Source organism: Nomascus leucogenys, chromosome 18 (assembly GCF_006542625.1).
Source record: "Nomascus leucogenys isolate Asia chromosome 18, Asia_NLE_v1, whole genome shotgun sequence".
Lineage (NCBI taxonomy): Eukaryota > Metazoa > Chordata > Mammalia > Primates > Hylobatidae > Nomascus > Nomascus leucogenys.
In genome coordinates, this window is record NC_044398.1 from 20315460 (window position 1) to 20332976 (window position 17517).

The following is a 17517-nucleotide window of genomic DNA, read 5'->3' on the forward strand; positions in this document are numbered from 1 at the left end:
AGAACATCCAAAGCAGAGGCTCCTGCTCAACCTTTGCCTCCTCCCATCCCGTGATCAGCTGTTCTGCCTGCATAGCATTTAACAAAGCACTTCCACATCTATTATTTTATTTAGCTCTCTGAGCCATCCCATGATGTAAGTCATTACGTATTAGCCTCATTTGTTTTCTTTTGTATTTTTTTAAACCCTCATTGAATTACCCTAAGGTGTTAGCTTCATTTGAAATGGAGGTCAGAGAGGTTCCATGACTTGCTCAAGGTCCCACAATGATGCTGCAGCACAGCTGGCCCTGCTCTGTGTGTCTGTGAATTAGGACCAGGCTTTGGTGTGTGTTTCCCCAGGCTTGCTTCGAAGGGAAGGCTCAGTGTCCAACCATAGCTCTTCTGGGAAGTCATTAGTTGGGGTGACTCATGATGTTGTGTCATAAACTCTCCTCCTGAGGCCTGTTCCAGGGGATGAAGAGTCCCTGTGGAATCTTTCTGTCACACCCAGAACTCAGCCACTGGCCTGGAGGCTCAATGGAGGCGGGGGCCTGGAGGCTAGAGACCCTCAGAGGAGCAGGGACAGTGAGCTGGCATCATCAGGGCTGCAGGGACCAGCAGGGGGCACTGCGGTGAGTGTTGGGATGGGGCAGAGGGACTGCGGCGGGAGGTGGACAAGCTGCAAACTTCCTGTGCCCGAAGAGAGATGATACCCCCAGGTTTAGGCCTTCCAAGGACTTCCAACTGTACTCAAACATCTTTATTTTAATATGGTAAATGTCAAACATGTAGAAGAGAGAATATTGTAATAAACATATACAAGAGTATAAAGTTCAATGAGCTGTTATTAGAGGGAATCATATAAAGAACCCCTATGTATACATCATCTGCTTTCAACAGTTATCAACTCGAGGCCTGGAGTTGTTTCATCCATATCCCCACTTCTCTTTGGATTGTTTTGAAGCAAATACCAGACATTACTTCCTTTCATCCATAAATGTTTCAGTTTGTACCTTTAAAAATAAGAACTCAAAAAAACAACATGAAAAAATGTGATTTCCATCATTATCAAACCTAACAAAATTAACAATTATGTCATTATATCATTAAATAGCCAGCATCCAGCAAAATTTCCTGATTGTTTCATAATTTTTTAAATAGTTGGTTTGTTTGAGTGTGGATCCAAGCAAGATTTCTGTTTCTATTACCTATTATAATGTTGTGAACCACCCCAAAATTTAATGGTACAGCACTGTGGCTTGGCAATCTGCGTAGTTCCCCTGGTCTCTCTTGGAACTCTCATGCAGCTGCTATAGTTATCCGCTGGCTCAGCTGGGGCTGGGAGGTCCAAGGTGTCCCTCACATGGCTGGTGACTAGTGCTGGCCATTGGCTGGGATGTCTCAGTTCTCCATGTAGCCTCATCCTCCAGGAAGCTAGTGTGGGCTTCTTCAGAGAACAGTGGTCTCAGGATTCCAAGAGAGCAAGAAAAGAAGCTACAAGTTGCTTAAGTCTGAGACTCTGGAATTTTCACATCACATCTGTCACATTTTATTGGCCAAAGTAAGTCACAAGGGATGCCCAGGTTCAAGTCAGTGGATAAATAATTTCACCTCTTGATAGGAAGAAAAGCAATATAGCATTGCAGAAGAGGTGTGGACATGCAAGTGTGATCCATTAAGGTCCATTATGATAAAGTCTACCACCATCACCATATTGCATTTGGTTGACGTGATGCTGAAGTCTCTTTTAGTTCACAGGTCCCCATTCTGTCTCTTTTCCCTTCTGCAGTATGTTTGTCATATGGACTGAGTGGTTGGTCTGTAGCACTTCTGCAGGCTGGATTTTTCTGATTGCTCCCTCATGATGTCATTTTACATGTTCTGCTCTCTGTCCCCTGTATTACCTGTACTTGGTAGTCAGATCTAGAGTCTTGATCAGATTTTGTCCAGTGGCCTTTCTCTTTGTGGTGCTAGGCTCAATCAGGGGGCTCAGGTGATGCACCTCTGCCTCCTGGGCTCAAGAAATCCTCCTGCCTCAGCCTCCTGAGTAGCTGGGACTACAGCTGTGCACCACCAAGCTGGGTAAATTTAAGGTTATTTTGTAGAGATGAGGTCTCACTATGTTGCCCAGGCTGGTGTTGAACTCTTAAGTTCAAGCAATCCTCCTGTCTTGGCCTCCCAAAGTGGTGAGATTACAGATATAAGCCACTGTGCCATCAGCTTTTAACATAATATTTTCAGCAGACACTAAGGATTATTGCCTAGACTCCTCACTGCATTTTTTTTTTTTGAGATGGAGTCTTGCTCTGTTGCCCAGAGTGGAGTGCAATGGCTTCGATCTTGGCTCACTGCAACCTCTGCCTCCCAGGTTCAAGTGATTCTCCTGCCTTAGCCTCCAGAGTAGCTGCGATTACAGGTGCATGCCACCACACCCAGCTAATTTTGTATTTTTAGTAGAGACAGTGTTTCACCATGTTGGCCAGGCTAGTCTCAAACTCCTGACCACAGGTGATCCACCTGCCTCGGCCTCCCAACCCTCACTGCATTTTAAATACAATCCAGGCCCCTTACCAAGGCCTCCAAAACACTTCATGGTCTGATCCCTGTTAACATCTCTCTGACCTCACCCAGTGCCACTCTCCCCTTTGCCCATTATTCTCTGGTCACTTTGCCATCTGCTTAGCTCCTCACGCACTCCTGTTTCTTCCAACCCCAGGGCCTTTGCTTGTCCCTTCCTTTAGCTCTCAGCATAAATGTTGTCTTCCCATAGCATCTGGTTTATGTTCATCAATCTGTCAATAGTTCGTGTGTTTCTAGGTTGATTGTCTTTTTCCCCATGCTTGACAGCACCTGCAAAGCAAGGATCTTCCCTGTCTTGTTGGTGGCAATGTCCTCAGTGTCTTGTCAGTGCCTGCCCAAAGTAAATGATTCAATAAAGAGCTAATAGTTGTGGAATAAATAAATATCTGTAGGAAGGGAAAAAAGAAAGGAAGGTGGATCCTGATATCAGGTGACAGGGTCCTGCTGCAGGCAGGCAGTGCTGATGTTGGAAGGCCTTCTCCAGGCCCCTCCAGAAAGAACCCCCATAAGAGGCATCACTCATCCCAGAACCTGTTGGGAGACTTGCTTACCCCTGCGGAGCCTCAAAATTAGCTCTGAATCATCTCCCATGACTGGGGGGATCTGTGGGTGTGGATGGGCAGAGGAAACTGTCAGAACCTTTCAGGCTAGACTCTAGTCCATTTCCCCCACTACCCTTCACTTGGCCCTCAAGTAAGCTCATCTTCTGAAGTCTGTCTTGAGAAGTATCTGGGAGTGACCCTGCTCATTGCTAGAGCCTCAGCCGAGCCTGGGCATCATTTCTAGACAGGGCCCAGATTCCAGCACTGCACATGAATCCTTTCTGGAGGAGGAAAAACTCCTTCCCATTCCTGGCAATTCCCCTGGTCTGGAGGCAGGCAGGCCTCCCACCCCATCTGGGCTGCATGCTAGCGGCCAGAGACCTCATTGACACCTTGGACTTGTCCTTCTTGGGATCTGCCAGGTGCCCTTGTAATTACAGCCTGTGAAATTTTCATCCTCGAACCCAGTGAAGCCATTCCTCAACTGGAGGAGCTTCCCCATCTCAGGGTGTAATAATGGTTGTCCCCGGGGTACCCAAGAGAGATCAGGGTGTGTGGTTCTCAAAGTGGGGTCCCGACCAGTAGTGTCAGCATCACCTGGAACTCATTAGAAACAGAAATTCTTGGGCCACAACCCTGGCCTTGGGAACCAGAAACCCTTGGGACTGGAGCCCAGCTATCTCTGTTTTACATTTTAAATCATCCTTCAGATGATTCCAATGCACACTGTGATTTGAGAACCACAGAATTAAAAGCCTTGAACCAAAGACACCTGGAGTGGATACACACAGTCTGGGAAGTCCCAGCCCTTCTTCCTGCCTCCTTACCTCTATGTGAACTCAGCATTCTCATATTTAAAATAGAAACACAGGACAGACACCATGGCTCACCCCTGTAATCACAGTACTTTGGGAGGCCAAGGTGGGAAGATCACTTGAGCTCAGGGGTTTGAGACCAGCCTGAGCAACAGAGTGAAACCCTGTTTCTACAAAAAATTTAAAAATTAGCCAGATGTGGTGGTGCATGCCTGTAGTCCCAGCTACTCTGGAGGTTGAGGTGGGAGGATCGCTTGAGCCTGAGAAGTCAAGGCTGCAGTGAGCTATGATTACACCACTGCACTCTAGCCTGGCTGACAGATCAAGACTCTTTCTCAAATAAAAAATAAAAAAAATTGAAAATAAAACAGAAAAACAGACATTTTCTGGGTGTGACCTAGGGTAGGTCATGTCATCTCCCTGGAAGCCGGACTCCTCATTGGTAAAATGGAGATAAATGAACACCTACCGAAGAAGGGCTGTGCTGAGGATTCGATGAGACGACGTGTGAAAACTGAGAGCACATCATACACATGGCCCTCGGTGTGAGGCAGCAGCAGCCGAGCTGATAGTTCTAAGCCACACAATGGATGTGAGCATAATTTTTTATAATGCAAACTGAAAGAAGTGCGAATAAGAAAAAAATCCCTGGCTGGGCGCGGTGGCTCACACCTGTAATCCCAGCACATTGGGAGGCCAAGGCAAGCGGATCACCTAAGGTCAGGAGCTCAAGACCAGCCTGATCAACATGGTGAAACCCCATCTCTACTAAAAATACAAAAATTAGCCAGGCATGGTGGTGGGCACCTGTAGTCCCAGCTACTCAGGAGACTGAGGCAGGAGAGTCGCCTGAACCCAGGAGGTGGAGGTTGCAATGAGCTGAGATCGTGCCACTGCACTCCAGCCTGGGCGACAGAACGAGACTCTGCCTCAAAAAAGAGAAAGAAAGAAAGAAAGAGAAGAGAGAGAGACAGGGAGGGAGGGAGGGAAGGAGGGAGGGAGAGAGAAAGGAAGGAAGGAAGGAAGGAAAGGAGGGAAGGAAGGAAGGAACAAGGAAGGAGGGAAGGAAGGAAGGAAAGAAAAAGAAAGAAGAAAGAAAAAAAGAAAGAAAGAAAGAAAGAAAGAGAAAGAAACAAAGAAAGAAAAATAATAGAAAGAAAACAATCCCTAAATGAATGAGCTTAACCCAGAATCAGTCTGGGTGTTTCCCTGAGTTCACAGGCCTCCCACTGATGGCTTCATCCTTGTTACCATTTGCTTGTTGATCCTGGGAACACACGGGTGCTCCACCTCTTCCTGAGAGGCTGCCAGTGAACCCAGGCCTGGATGGAGAGGCGCTGGACCCACTGAAGAACACAACACAGGGCTGCCGAGTACATGCAGCATCAACAGGACTGATGGCTGTTAACTACATGAAACAAAAAGTTCAAGTTCATTTGTAATCTAAGCAATGCAATTTTACTTTGATTGTTGGGTTAACCTTTTCATCAAACAGATTTTTGCTTGGATTGTTCAGTTAACCTTTTCGTCAAACAGATCGGCAATGATTGAAGTATTCAGTAAGGGCCAGAGAGCATGGATGTGCCCTGTAGGGAGGGGTGCAGGGTGAGGGGACAACAAATCAGCTCTTCGCAGTCGAGGCACATCTGTCCAGCGCCCTAGTGAGGGACCCGCCCCCGGATCCAGCCATTCCACTTCTCACGGTTTACCCTAAGGAACAGAGTGAGGTCTCAGGATGAGAGGGAAAGTATTGACCATGGGACATGGTAATGGTTACAAAATAGTATGTACATGCATTATAAGTCTGTACTCTGTATAAAAAGTGTACGTTTATGTGAACTGTAGATGAACAGAAAAAATAACAATATTTGTCCACAAGGGGTGGTGTTTCCTCAAGTGATTTTTATTTTCGGTTTTTCTAGCTTGCATTTAACCTTTCTAATCAGAAGGAAACTCTGATACATGTGATAAAATACTGATGATGTCACTGGTTCTTGGCCCTGACTCATATCAAAATCACCTGGCTTTTAACAATACAGATCCTGCCCCTTCCAACTGGATCAGAATCTCTACAGGGTGGTAGGGAGGTATGGATGATGGGCGGGGGATGGGGTTGTTCAGGCACTGGTATTTTTCAAAAAACTCCCCTGGTGATTTCCATGTGTGGCCGGATTTGAGAACCACTGAACCATACAGTCCCTGCCCTCCCGCCACTCACAGTCAAGTTTAATGTGGCTTAACATTTTGGGGGTCACCAAATTCTTTAAGACTCTGATGCATTTTGATTCCTTCACAGATGCTTTCCTAGAGCTTCCTTTTGTTATGCCAATCAATGGTTCCTGTCTGGAGGAATTTACGATCTCCAAAAGCATTGGATCCTCTCCCAAAAAGAGCCCTGGATTTTGACACACAATTTCAAAGGAGTGTTGGGCATCAGGATTTGGGCTCACCCTGCATCCATGACCCCTTCTTTCTCGAGTACTGATTTTTCCTCTGGGGAGTCAGCCTCCTCCTCACATGGAGCTTTTGAGGGACCGTCCATCAGGAGTCTGCACCAACCCCTGGCCAGAGGATGCCAATCAGACCTCTTCTGCTTTGGATTTGCCTCTGAGTCTTCATAATACAGCTTTTCCTTCCCTTGGATGATCTCCCCACACCCTTCCAATGGATTCCCAATGTTAGTTAGGTCGGCCAGCACTCGTTTCTGTTGCTTGTAACCCTAGTGTCTTGGTGAATACAAGGGGATTCAAGTTAGTCATCCATGGACCTCCTGGGAGTCTGCGGAGTCCAGGTTCAGAATCCCAGGGTCAGAGGAAGTAGTAGAGATGGGCAGCACCATAGACCCCCAAGGTTCCTGTTCCCTAGATTAGATGTTTGCGTCCAGCTCCCTCCCCAACACCATCCCACACGCTGTCTCTTAACAGGCCATGTAATCTTCAACAGAGATTGTGCTAATGCAGAGAGGAGAGGATACTGACCTGGGAATCAGAAAGCGTGGCCTGGAGAGCTGGCCCCATGGTGGTCACTGGCTGCATATAAGAGAGGTTGGGGGCTGCGCACAGTGGCTCATGCCTATAATCCCAGCACTTTGGGAGATGGAAGGAGGCGGATCACAAGGTCAGGAGTTCAAGACCGGCCTGGCCAACATGGAGAAACCCCATCTCTACTAAAAATACAAAAAATTAGCTGGGCATGGTGGCACATGCCTGTAATCCCAGCCACTTGGGAGGCTGAGGCAGGAGAATTGCTTGAACCCGGGAGGTGGAGGTTGCAATGAGCTGAGATCGCACCACAGCACTCCAGCCTGGGCAACAGAGTGAGACTCCATCTCGAAAAAAAGAAAAAAGAGAGAGAGAGAGGTTAGGGGGCTGGGAAACTTGGTTTGGAGGAGAAGCTTGGGAACTTGTCTTAAAGCTGCTTTTGTACAATTTTTAAAGGGAGGTATAGTTAGTTTGGGGTGGCTGGGAGACTGATGATAGTGGACCCTAAGCCCCCATGCCACCTCTTGGTATTCCTAAGAGAACTGGGGAGAGCTACTTCATCCCTGTGTTCTCCTTGGCTTTCGAATGTGGATGACCTGGGCTTCCTGCCTCTCCCAACCTCGTGGAGTTGTTAATACATTAGAGAGACAGCAGAGTAAATTACAAAGGGCCTTGCAGAACTTCAGACTGCTTATTGACTGCATTAGCTATCTGCCAGGCAGCTGTGGGGAACCAGGAGGGCACAGTGTGGTTTCAGTTCATTTGGGTTTGTTCCCAGGGAAGCAAGCCTTGGCAAAAGCTTTCTTAGCACTGCTTAGGAGAGTAAAAAGTGGATGTGGCAGAGGATCTAGGAGGAAGGAGGCTTCTTGAGAACTGCAACCTCTTACTGTTCCTCTTGCAGGCTGAACCAAAGCCCCTCCGTCCCAGGCACCCACCACAGCAACATGGATTTTGCAAGCCTGGCCTCTTTTTGGTGAGTGAGAGCAGGTTGCTCTTCCAAGAATCATTTGGATTGGCAAAGGCCAAAGAATTTGAGGGCTGAGTTGCTAATACAGCCATCAGGAGTCCCCAGACGAGTCCCTCTTTATACTTCTCTACTCTGAGGCCTTTTTATTTCTCCTTACTTCCTCCAGGAGGTCTCTGGTTTTACCCATCAAAACTTGTATTCAGAAAACGTTCTGATACAAGTCATTTACCTCATAGTGAAAACTGAACTGCCTTTATCACATACCGAGCCTATACTCTCAGTCTTTTTAAAAGAATTCCAGGCCTTAGAGAGTGGAGGTAGAAGAGGCCTAAGGTAGGAGAAGAGGGGAAAGTAAAGGGGAGGCAGGGATTTCCCTCTCTCTTTCTCTTGGAAAGGCTAAACATATGCCCTGGAGCACCTTTCCGGGTTCAACGGCTGGCTGCTTCCTCAAGGTCTGCCGGTTCAGTTTACTTGCAGTGCTGGCCACATTTCACGTCCTGCTTCAGCTAAGTGTAGAGAATTTTTTTTCTTTTAGTTAAACTAGAAATGTCTTAGGGGTGGAAACCATGCCTTGTTCAGCTTGAAATGCTCCTCATTTTCTGGCACAGGGCCTAGAACATAAATATGATTAATGTATGTTGATAAGTTAGGTACTAAAGGCTATGAATTCTCCTAGAAGCACTGCTTTAGCTGTATCCCATAGGCACTATTAGACAGTATTTCCATTATTTTTGAAATTTGTTTTGTATGACATCAAGCTATCTCTGACAAGGAAAGGAGAATTATCTTCATTTCACAGGAAAATCAAAACTCAAAGACAAAAAGAGACTTGCTCTAAGAATACAGCATGCAGTAGTTGTAGACCTCCGGGTTTTCCTGGGATCTGGGATTCAGGGTGCATCAAATAAGCCAGGAGACCTATTCTGAGTTTGAGCTCCTGCTTAGGCTCTGCCACCTCCATCCATTTTCTCATCCTCTTTGGGTATCATCAGGTCACATATAAAGACCTCTAAGGTCCATTAGCAGCAATTAGGAATCCTTGATTTGGAGGGAACTTTGCCTTCCTGAGGCTTCTGCTACAAAGCTGACACTTTATGAACAGCGCATATATCACCTAAAACCTTGCCTAAAACCAGGCACACAGTGGCCAGAGGCAGAACCAGGGTCACTCTGTGCTCAATTGAGAAATAATAGAAGAGGACACCTAACCCCTTTGAGATCCATTACCTCCTAATGAGGCATCACCGCTTGGAGTCCTAGGTTACTTAACGTTCTCTCTCTCCCCATCCCTAGCAGAATCTTCTTTTAGGAAATATTCTGATAAACTTGTTCACATGGATGAGGAAAAGACTCATAACAAAGGCTGCGTCTCTTTTAGGCTTTTGCATTTCAAAAGGAGTCAGACATTACATTAGAAAAAGGAAAGCTCTAATAATGTAATAATGCAATTTCAGTTATTAACGAGAGAGCTACAAAAAGCTTTTGAGCGTGAAAGACTGAATGTTTGTATCTTTTTTTTTTTTTTTTTTTTTTGGAGATGAAGTCTCACTCTGTCGCCCGGGCTGGTGCAGTGGTGCGATCTGGGTTCACTGCAACCTCCACCTCCCGGATTCAAGCAATGCTCCTGCCTCAGCCTCCGAGTAGCCGGGATTACAGGCGCCTACCACCATGCCTAGCAAATTTTTGTATTTTTAATAGAGACGGGGTTTCACCATGTTGACCAGGCTGGTCTCAAACTGTGACCTCAAGTGATCCGCCTGCCTCAGCCTCCCAAAGTGCTGGGATTGTAGGCTAATTCTTTATGTTTGTATCTTAAGGGGATCTGATAGAAGTTAGCTGTGTTGTCAGTTCCACTCACTGTTGCTTCAGTTTCTTCATTTGTGAACTCAGAGTTGAGCAGCTGCTTACATAGACCGCCTGGCTCTAATAGCCCAAAGTTTTTAAGGTAGAATGGGCCACTCAATGATTGTAGTAGAAATACTTACTGTAAGTATATCTCCTCAACTCATTGCTGGAAGCAGGACAGATTGCCATCAGACAGATCATGGTCAGTGAGAACCAGGCCTACACCCATCTGGCCTCTGCCTCCCCAGCAGCAGCTGAGACCTTTCCCATTCTTCCCTCCCAGTAAGACAGGAAGTCGTGAAAGGTCTTCAGGACAAAGCTGGAAAGCTAGACTTCATGGAGGCTGCAGCCCCACAGTGTCCCCAGAATCTAGACCATTTGTGCAGACCTGCTGCGGTTCAAACCAGGGCAATCTGTGCCTCCTGGGCTTGAGTTTTATCGTCTATTAAATGGGGGTCATGTTGTCTCCCTGCTCAATTCCCAGGCTGGTGGGCAGCCCCAGGATGATGATATGCTTTGTGGAAAAGGACAGGGCACAGAGACTCTGGCAGGAGCATTTTCAAGGAGCATATGGAGAAGCAGCATCCACCTGGACCTCTAAGATCTACTGTGTCCTGTGCAGGAGGGACACCAGCTGGCATGCTCCTGTCCCCTCTTCTCTCCAGTGACCCCCTTCCTCACATGGCCACTTCCCCATAGCTGTGCCTACTTCCAGCCAGTGCGGGTGTATATCCTCCCAGCCTTTGGGCCTCTCTCAGCCACAGAGCTTCCGGGATGGGTGGGCAGCTGTGGAGGCCCCTGGGGGCTCCCAGAAAGGCTGGGGTTGGGCTGGGGTCTGGCTGGGGTCAGGCTGGGGAGTGGATCTGATTTGCTGCCCTTCTGCTGATTTGTCCCACAGCATAACATCACAGTCAAGGCCCAGTGGGGAAGGCAAATAAGGATTACTGCCCGGCTGACCACAGCAACTCTGCAGGGGGCTTGGCAGACTGCAGTGTCTGTCTCTAGATGTTGGGGGAAGTCTTCTGGGCCCTCAGAGACCCCTCCAGGCCATTGTTTTCATCCAGCCACCCAATAATTATCTCTTCTGTCCCCTAGTCAGTCATCAGACCTGTCAGCCTCCACTTGCTCAAGCTGGATATGGGAACTGGTGAGAAGACAGATGCTCGGCCAGCCCTAAGTGATAGAAAGTTCTTCCTGAGGTTGAGTTGAACTGTCTTACTGCAACCTTCCCTCACCAGTCCCAATTCTGCTCCCAGGAGCCAGAACAAGAGTGAGCCCCTGTCCCCAGAATCATCCCCATCTCCCCACATCTGAGGGTGTACAGCAAGAGGGACTCCAGACCTATCTCATGGTCAGTCCATTTTGGGACCTCCCCTACCCACCCCCCCAGCCTGCCCCGTAACTTTCCTCAAGAATAAAAGCCAGATCTCCCCCATCTTAAATGTATGCCATTAATTTTTTGAGACCTAAATTCAGGACTTTACATTTCACTTACATGTACCTTTCATTTTCTTGGTTTTAATCCAGCATTTTGGTATGTTGAGATAACCTTAAATCTTGACTTTATTGCCTTGTGGGTGTTACAGCTCCTATCCACAGATTTGATAAGCATGCCTTTTATTTTCTCTCTAAATTATTAATTAATGTCATATCAGGGTCGGAGTTCTAGGGACCCCTAGGCTGCTATCAAACCTTTCATAAGGCCCTTGTTTTTGGTCCTCCAGCATCCCTCCTACGTCTCTCAATCAATTCACAAGGTTTTTCTGAGAGATCTTGGCAGTGTCCTGCTGAACTTTTGTATTCATCATTTTTTCCTCTCAGAAACCCATTCTGGAAGAGGAAATCTGTAGGTTTAGCTTGATTTGTTCTTTTGTTTGTTTTGGAAATATTATTTAGTAAAACGTGTACACTGTGAATAGCTGTGTAAAATTAACAGCTGGATAGAGTTACAAAAACATTTACCAGCCAGTTGTGTCTTATGAACAGTTGCTCCAAATGGTATTGACTTGATTTTTATTTTTTATTTTTTTAGATTTAAAATAAGTTTTAAGTTTTTTATTGCCAATTGACAATTTATAATTGTATAAATTTTGGGGATACAAAGCAATGGTATAATTTATGTATACAAGGTGGAGTAATTACATCAAGCCAGTTAACATATCCATCAAATACTTAACATTTTTTGTGGTGGAAATATCTGAAATTTAGTTTTTGTTTTTCTTCTTTTTAGTAAGATTCAATCTTTTTGTGTGTGTGTGACCGAGTCTCGCTCTGTCACTCATGCTGGAGTGCAGAGATCTTGGCTCACTGCAACCTCCACCTCCCAAGTTCAAACGATTTTCATGTTTCCGCCTCCCAAGTAGCTGGGATTACAGATGTGTACCACCACACCCGGCTAATTTTTGTATTTTCAGTAGGAACGGGATTTTGCCATGTTGGCTAGGCTGGTCCCAAACTCCTGACCTCAGGTGATCCGCCCACCTCAGCCTCCCAAAGTGCTGGGATTTAGAGGCGTGAGCCACTGCACCCAGACTCAATCTTTTTTTTTTTTTTTAAGATGGAGTCTTGCTCTGTCGCCCAGGCTGGAGTGCAGTGGCATAATCTCAGCTCACTGCAACCTCCACCTCCTGGCCTCAAGCAATTCTCTTGCCTCAGCCTCCTGAGTAGCTGGGATTACAAGTGTGTGCCACCACACCCAGCTAATTTTTGTATTTTTTAATAGAGATGGGATTTCACCATGTTGGCCAGGCTGGTCTCAAACTCATGGATCTGCCCGCCTTGGCCTCCCAAAGTGCTCTGATTACAGGCATGAGCCACTGCACATGGTCCTCTTGGCAATTTTGAAATGTACAATACTCTATTATTAACTCTATGCACTATGCTGTGCAAGAGAATTCAAAAAAAGAAAACCATTTCTTCTATCTAACTGAAATTTTGTACTCTTTGACCACCATCACTCCATTCTCCCCCACCACAGAGCCACTCTACTCTCTGGTTCTATGAGTTCTATTGTTTTAGATTCAATATATAAGTGAGAACATGTGGTATTTGTCTTTCTGTGCTTGACTTTTTTTTTTTTTTTTGAGACGGAGTCTGGCTCTGTCCCCCAGGCTGGAGTGCAGTGGCACCATCTCGGCTCACTGCAAGCTCCACCTCCCGTGTTCACGCCATTCTCCTGCCTCAGCCTCCCGAGTAGCTGGGACTACAGGCACCCGCCACCACGCCCTGCTATTTTTTTTTGTATTTTTAGTAGAGACAGGGTTTCACTATGTTGGCCAGGATGGTCTCGAACTCCTGACCTCGTGATCTGCCCACCTGGGCCTCCCAAAGTGCTAGGATTACAGGCTTGAGCCACCGTGCCCGGCCAGTGCTTGACTTATTTTAGGTAGTATAATGTCCTCCAATACTGTCCATGTTGTTTTAAATGACACAATTCTGTCTTTTTAAAGGCTGAATAGTATTCCATTGTGTTTACATACCCCATGTTCCTCATCCATTCATCGGTTTATATACACTTAGGTTGGTTCCATAGCCTGGCTATTGTGGATAGCGCTGCAATAAACCTGGTGGTGCAGACATCTCTTCGAGTAACTAATTTCAGATTTGGGGGTAAGTACCCAGAAATGAGCTTGCTGGATCATATGGTAATTCCATTTTTAGCTTTTTGAGGAACCTCCATACTGTTCTCCATAATGGCTGTGCAAATTTGTTACATTCCCACCAACACCACACAAGGGTTCTCTTTTCTGCACATCTCCACCAACACTTACTTATCTTTCGTCTTTTTGGTAAAACCATCCTGACAGGTGTGAGATGATGTCTCATTGCGGTTTTAACTGGCATTTTCCTAATCATCAGTGATATTGGGCATTTTTTCATACACCTGTTAGCCATTTGTATGTCTTCTTTCAAGAAATGTCTATTCAGATTTCTTACCATGTTTTAATTGGGTTTTTTGTTTTCTTGCTGTTGAGTTGTTTAAGCTCCTGGATTTGTTCTTAGTGAGTACTAATATAGGCTTCTAATGAACAATACATTATTTTCTTTCTTTTTGAAAATGCTTTTTTGTTCTGTTGTGCTTATTATGAAAGAATTCTAGGCTGGGCGTGGTGGCTCATGCCTGTAATCCCAGCACTTTGAAGGGCCTAGGCGGGCGGATCACGAGGTCAGGAGTTCAAGACCAGCCTGGCCAACATGGTGAAACCCCGTCTCTACTAAAAACACAAAAATTAGCCAGGTGTGGTGGCACATGCCTATAATCCCAGCTACTCAGGAAGTTGAGGCAAGAAAATTGCTTGAACCTGGGAGGCAGAGGTTGCAGTGAGCCAAGATCATGCCAGCCTGGGCGACAGGGCGAGACTCCATCTCAAACAACCACAACAACAACAAAGAATTCTGAGCACCGCAAAAGAGAGAGTAAACATGACAGAACCCTCATATCCAGAGATAACCCCTGTGTTTGTGATGCTCTCTGCCTGCCACATCCCATTGGCCCAAAGATTTCAGCTGGGGTGAATGGTTCCTCAAATTTTTAGCGCCCCACCAAGTCTGCACCTGGGAGTCTCTCTGCTCTGCTTTCTCTGAAGTCACAAAAAAGGACAACCCAAAACCGCAGGAGTGGGGCAATGCTAGACCAGTGGCGAGGTGAAGCAGCCAATGCCACCTCTCAGGTGGGGTAAAACTCGGGTTCACTCTGCACTTTTCTCAGAGCGTCCCCAGCAGGATAGAACCCCCCAGTTGCCCACAGCTAAAACCAGCTTATTAAGGCACCCATTTCTTGCCTTTTCTCCCTTCTTCATCTCATGCTCCTCATTCCCTCACTTCCACTGCCCGGCATCATCTCCCAAATAAACTCCCTATATCCAAGCTCTTGTCTTAGGGTCTGCTTTCAGAAGCAGGAGAATCAAACAAAGATGCTAGTGACTACCTCTTTGCGTATACACTTGTATATGTATATTTCCAATAATAAACCTATGTAATTTTGCATAAAGGGGATCATACTACACATGCATTCAAAAACCTGGTTTTTTTTTCTAATTACTGACAGTAGGTAGCAAACATATTTCCATGTCAATAAAGAAATTCCTGAGCACAGTTTTTAATGTCTGCATAGTATGCCATTGCAGGTGTGTCTCATTTTTTATTTAGTTTACGTAATTTATGGCTATCTGGATGGTTTCCAATTTTGCACTGAGATGAACGCTCAGGCACACATCTTTGCAAGTGTGCAGCTCAGAATTTGAAAGAATTTTTTCAAATTCTGAGCTGAGCGAGTGCTTTGTTGTCTCCTAAGTGTACACTGTGTTTGATCATTTCTTCTGGAATTTTAATAGAGGTCAAAACTAATCTTAGCAGTGCAGAGGCTTTTTAGATAAAAAATTTATATTTCCCTTTTTTGAAAATCAGGACATTTGCCCACCTTCAGTTTTCTGACACTTCCTTCATTCTCTGTAGTTTCCTCAAAAGCAATGATTATATCTGTAAATACCTCTGGGTCCCTGGGATGTCATATGTCTGGGCTTCAATGAGTGAGCTCATTGTAGGTGTCTTGATGTCTTCTTCCTATCGCTTGACTATCTTGGGTCTCAGTTTCCTCCTTATCCTCTTTATTCCACAGTTTGAAATAAAATTGCCTGTGCCTTGCTCTGCCTGCCCTTGAGCCTAAGCCAGAGCAGATTCCTTCTTGTTCTTCTTAGACTTTGAAAGCTCTTTGCTCTTGTCTTTGCCAATTTCCCCTGACTTCTGTTCACTGGAGCTTCAGTTCTTTGCTAACGCCATTCTTACAGATCCTGCCAATCTTCCAGATTCCTCCTGGGTTATTGATTCCTTCTTGCCTCTTTTGTGTGTGTGCTTTTCATACCCTGGCTCATTGGAAACCTACAAGTGCAGCCTCGCAAGATTTTCTATAAAACTTGATTTTATTTTTTAACAGCAGTGTTTGCAATTACTAATTGGAATTTTGGGGTTTTATTACCTCTTGCCACAGCTGTCTTATACTGGCGTGTTGTACAACACATCTTATTTTATCCTCACAGACGCTCTGTGAAGCCAGCTGAATGTTAAGTTCCCCCATTCAATAGATGGGTGACCAGTGGCACAGAAAGGTTTAGGCACTATCTCAAAGACACCTAGCAAGACACTGGACCAGCCCTTGGTTTTCCAGTTTCTTAGCCTAAATATGGTTCCCCTTGTCCACAATGGCTGAGAGAGGGTTCTGGTAAGGTGGGAGCAAGCAGCCTATGCCTTGGTCTGCTATCCCTTAAAATCCTGGAGGTAAGGTCCATGGTTCACTCTCCTTTCCCTAGGGAGAGAAATTCTCTCTGCGTGGAGGATATCACCTCTAGAATCCCATCTCCCCAACAACCCCACCCCTTCAAGCAGACAAAGTCAGTGACAATTCCTCTGAAGCTAATAGCCAAGCTGTCCTCACCTCCTCACCTGGTCTCAAATGATTCTCTGCTCAGACAGCAGGGATTGTGTGCATGCACACACACAACAGGGACTCTCTCTTTCTGTATGTGTGTGTGTGTGTGTTTGTACATGCACACACATATGTACAACATAAATACAGAGGCACCTCAGGTCTCTCTCTCTTTCACCCACCCACCCACCCACAGACACACACACAAGCACAACATGAATACAGAGGCACCCCCAAGTGTTTCTCTGCCTGTCTCTGTCTCTCTCTCTCAGTGTCTGTCTCTATGTCTCTGTCTCTGTCTCTGTCTCTCTCTCTTTCTCACACACACAGGCACAACATGAATACAGAACACCCCCAGGTCTTTCTCTCCATCTGTCTCTTTCTGTCTGTCTGTCTTTCTGTCTCACATACACACGCACACACACACACACTGTGAACACATGGGTACCCCAGGTCTCTCTCCCTCTCTCAGTGTCTCTGTCTCTGTCACACACAGAGTGTCACACCGTCTGGCTCTGGACAGCCGTGGGTGATCAGCTGCTCGGCCCCTCTCCTTTCCCTCGGCCCCATGCCCCGGAGTCGGTATCCAGCCCCACGGCTGGCCCCCAGCCCCGGGACCACTCACCCTCCATGCTGCCCCCAGTTGCGGGCTCAGGCGGTCTCCGATGGCGGGAGGCAGCGGGCCCCTTCGGGCCAGCGGGCAGAGGGACGGTCTCCGGGCACTTGGTTGCGGGCTGCGCCCCTGCCTCCGCGCTCCGCAGGTCCGGTCTGTCCGGGCAGAGGTGGGCAGGGGGCGTGCGCTCCCAGGACCCAGGCCCTGGCCGGTTTCCCTCCCCTCGGGCTGACTGGCTCCCGCGCAGCGCTGCTGCCCGCCCAGCTCAGCCGCCCGCCGCCCCGCGCCTTGCGACCAGGGGAAGGAGGGGGCTCGTGAGGCGCAGTCGTCATGGCACCCGCGCACCTGTGCCCGCCGAGCGAGGGCGCCCCGGGCCCGCCTCCCGCATGGCGCTCTCTCCACAGAGCCCGAGCGCCCCTCCGAAGTAGGGGACACACCCCTCCTCCCACTGCAGCCCTGGCAGCGGTGTCCCGTAATTCCCCGCCTCTCTCCCGTGTCCCACATGCCAGCCTCTGTCCCCACTCCTCATCCTTGCCCACCCTAGCCTCGGGTCCAGCACTCTGGGCCTTCCTGAGAAGGGGATGAGAGGTAGCTGTGAAAACAGGAGGGCTTCAGGAGGGAGGCAGGGGGGAGCCCCACCAGCTCCAGGCTCTCCCAGGAGAATGGGGACAAGGTCTGCTAGGTGACCACGACTTTGAAATTAACCAGTTCAGGCATTCACGGGGTGGCACCCTTGGAAAAGTTTCTTATAATAATACCTGCACCTGAGTAT

At 47.1% G+C, this 17517-nt stretch overlaps 1 protein-coding gene across 1 annotated transcript in view; it reads right to left on the reverse strand.

Moving 5' to 3' along the window:
- The window catches only part of NPFFR1 (neuropeptide FF receptor 1), a 37117-nt gene extending 20025 nt beyond the window's left edge, over positions 1 to 17092 (reverse strand). The window contains exon 1 of the mRNA XM_003271199.4: positions 16758 to 17092. Coding sequence (XP_003271247.1) covers positions 16758 to 16764 — 7 coding nt within the window. The 5' untranslated portion in view covers positions 16765 to 17092. The remainder of the gene's footprint in view (positions 1 to 16757) is intronic.
- Positions 17093 to 17517: the final 425 nt, after the last annotated feature.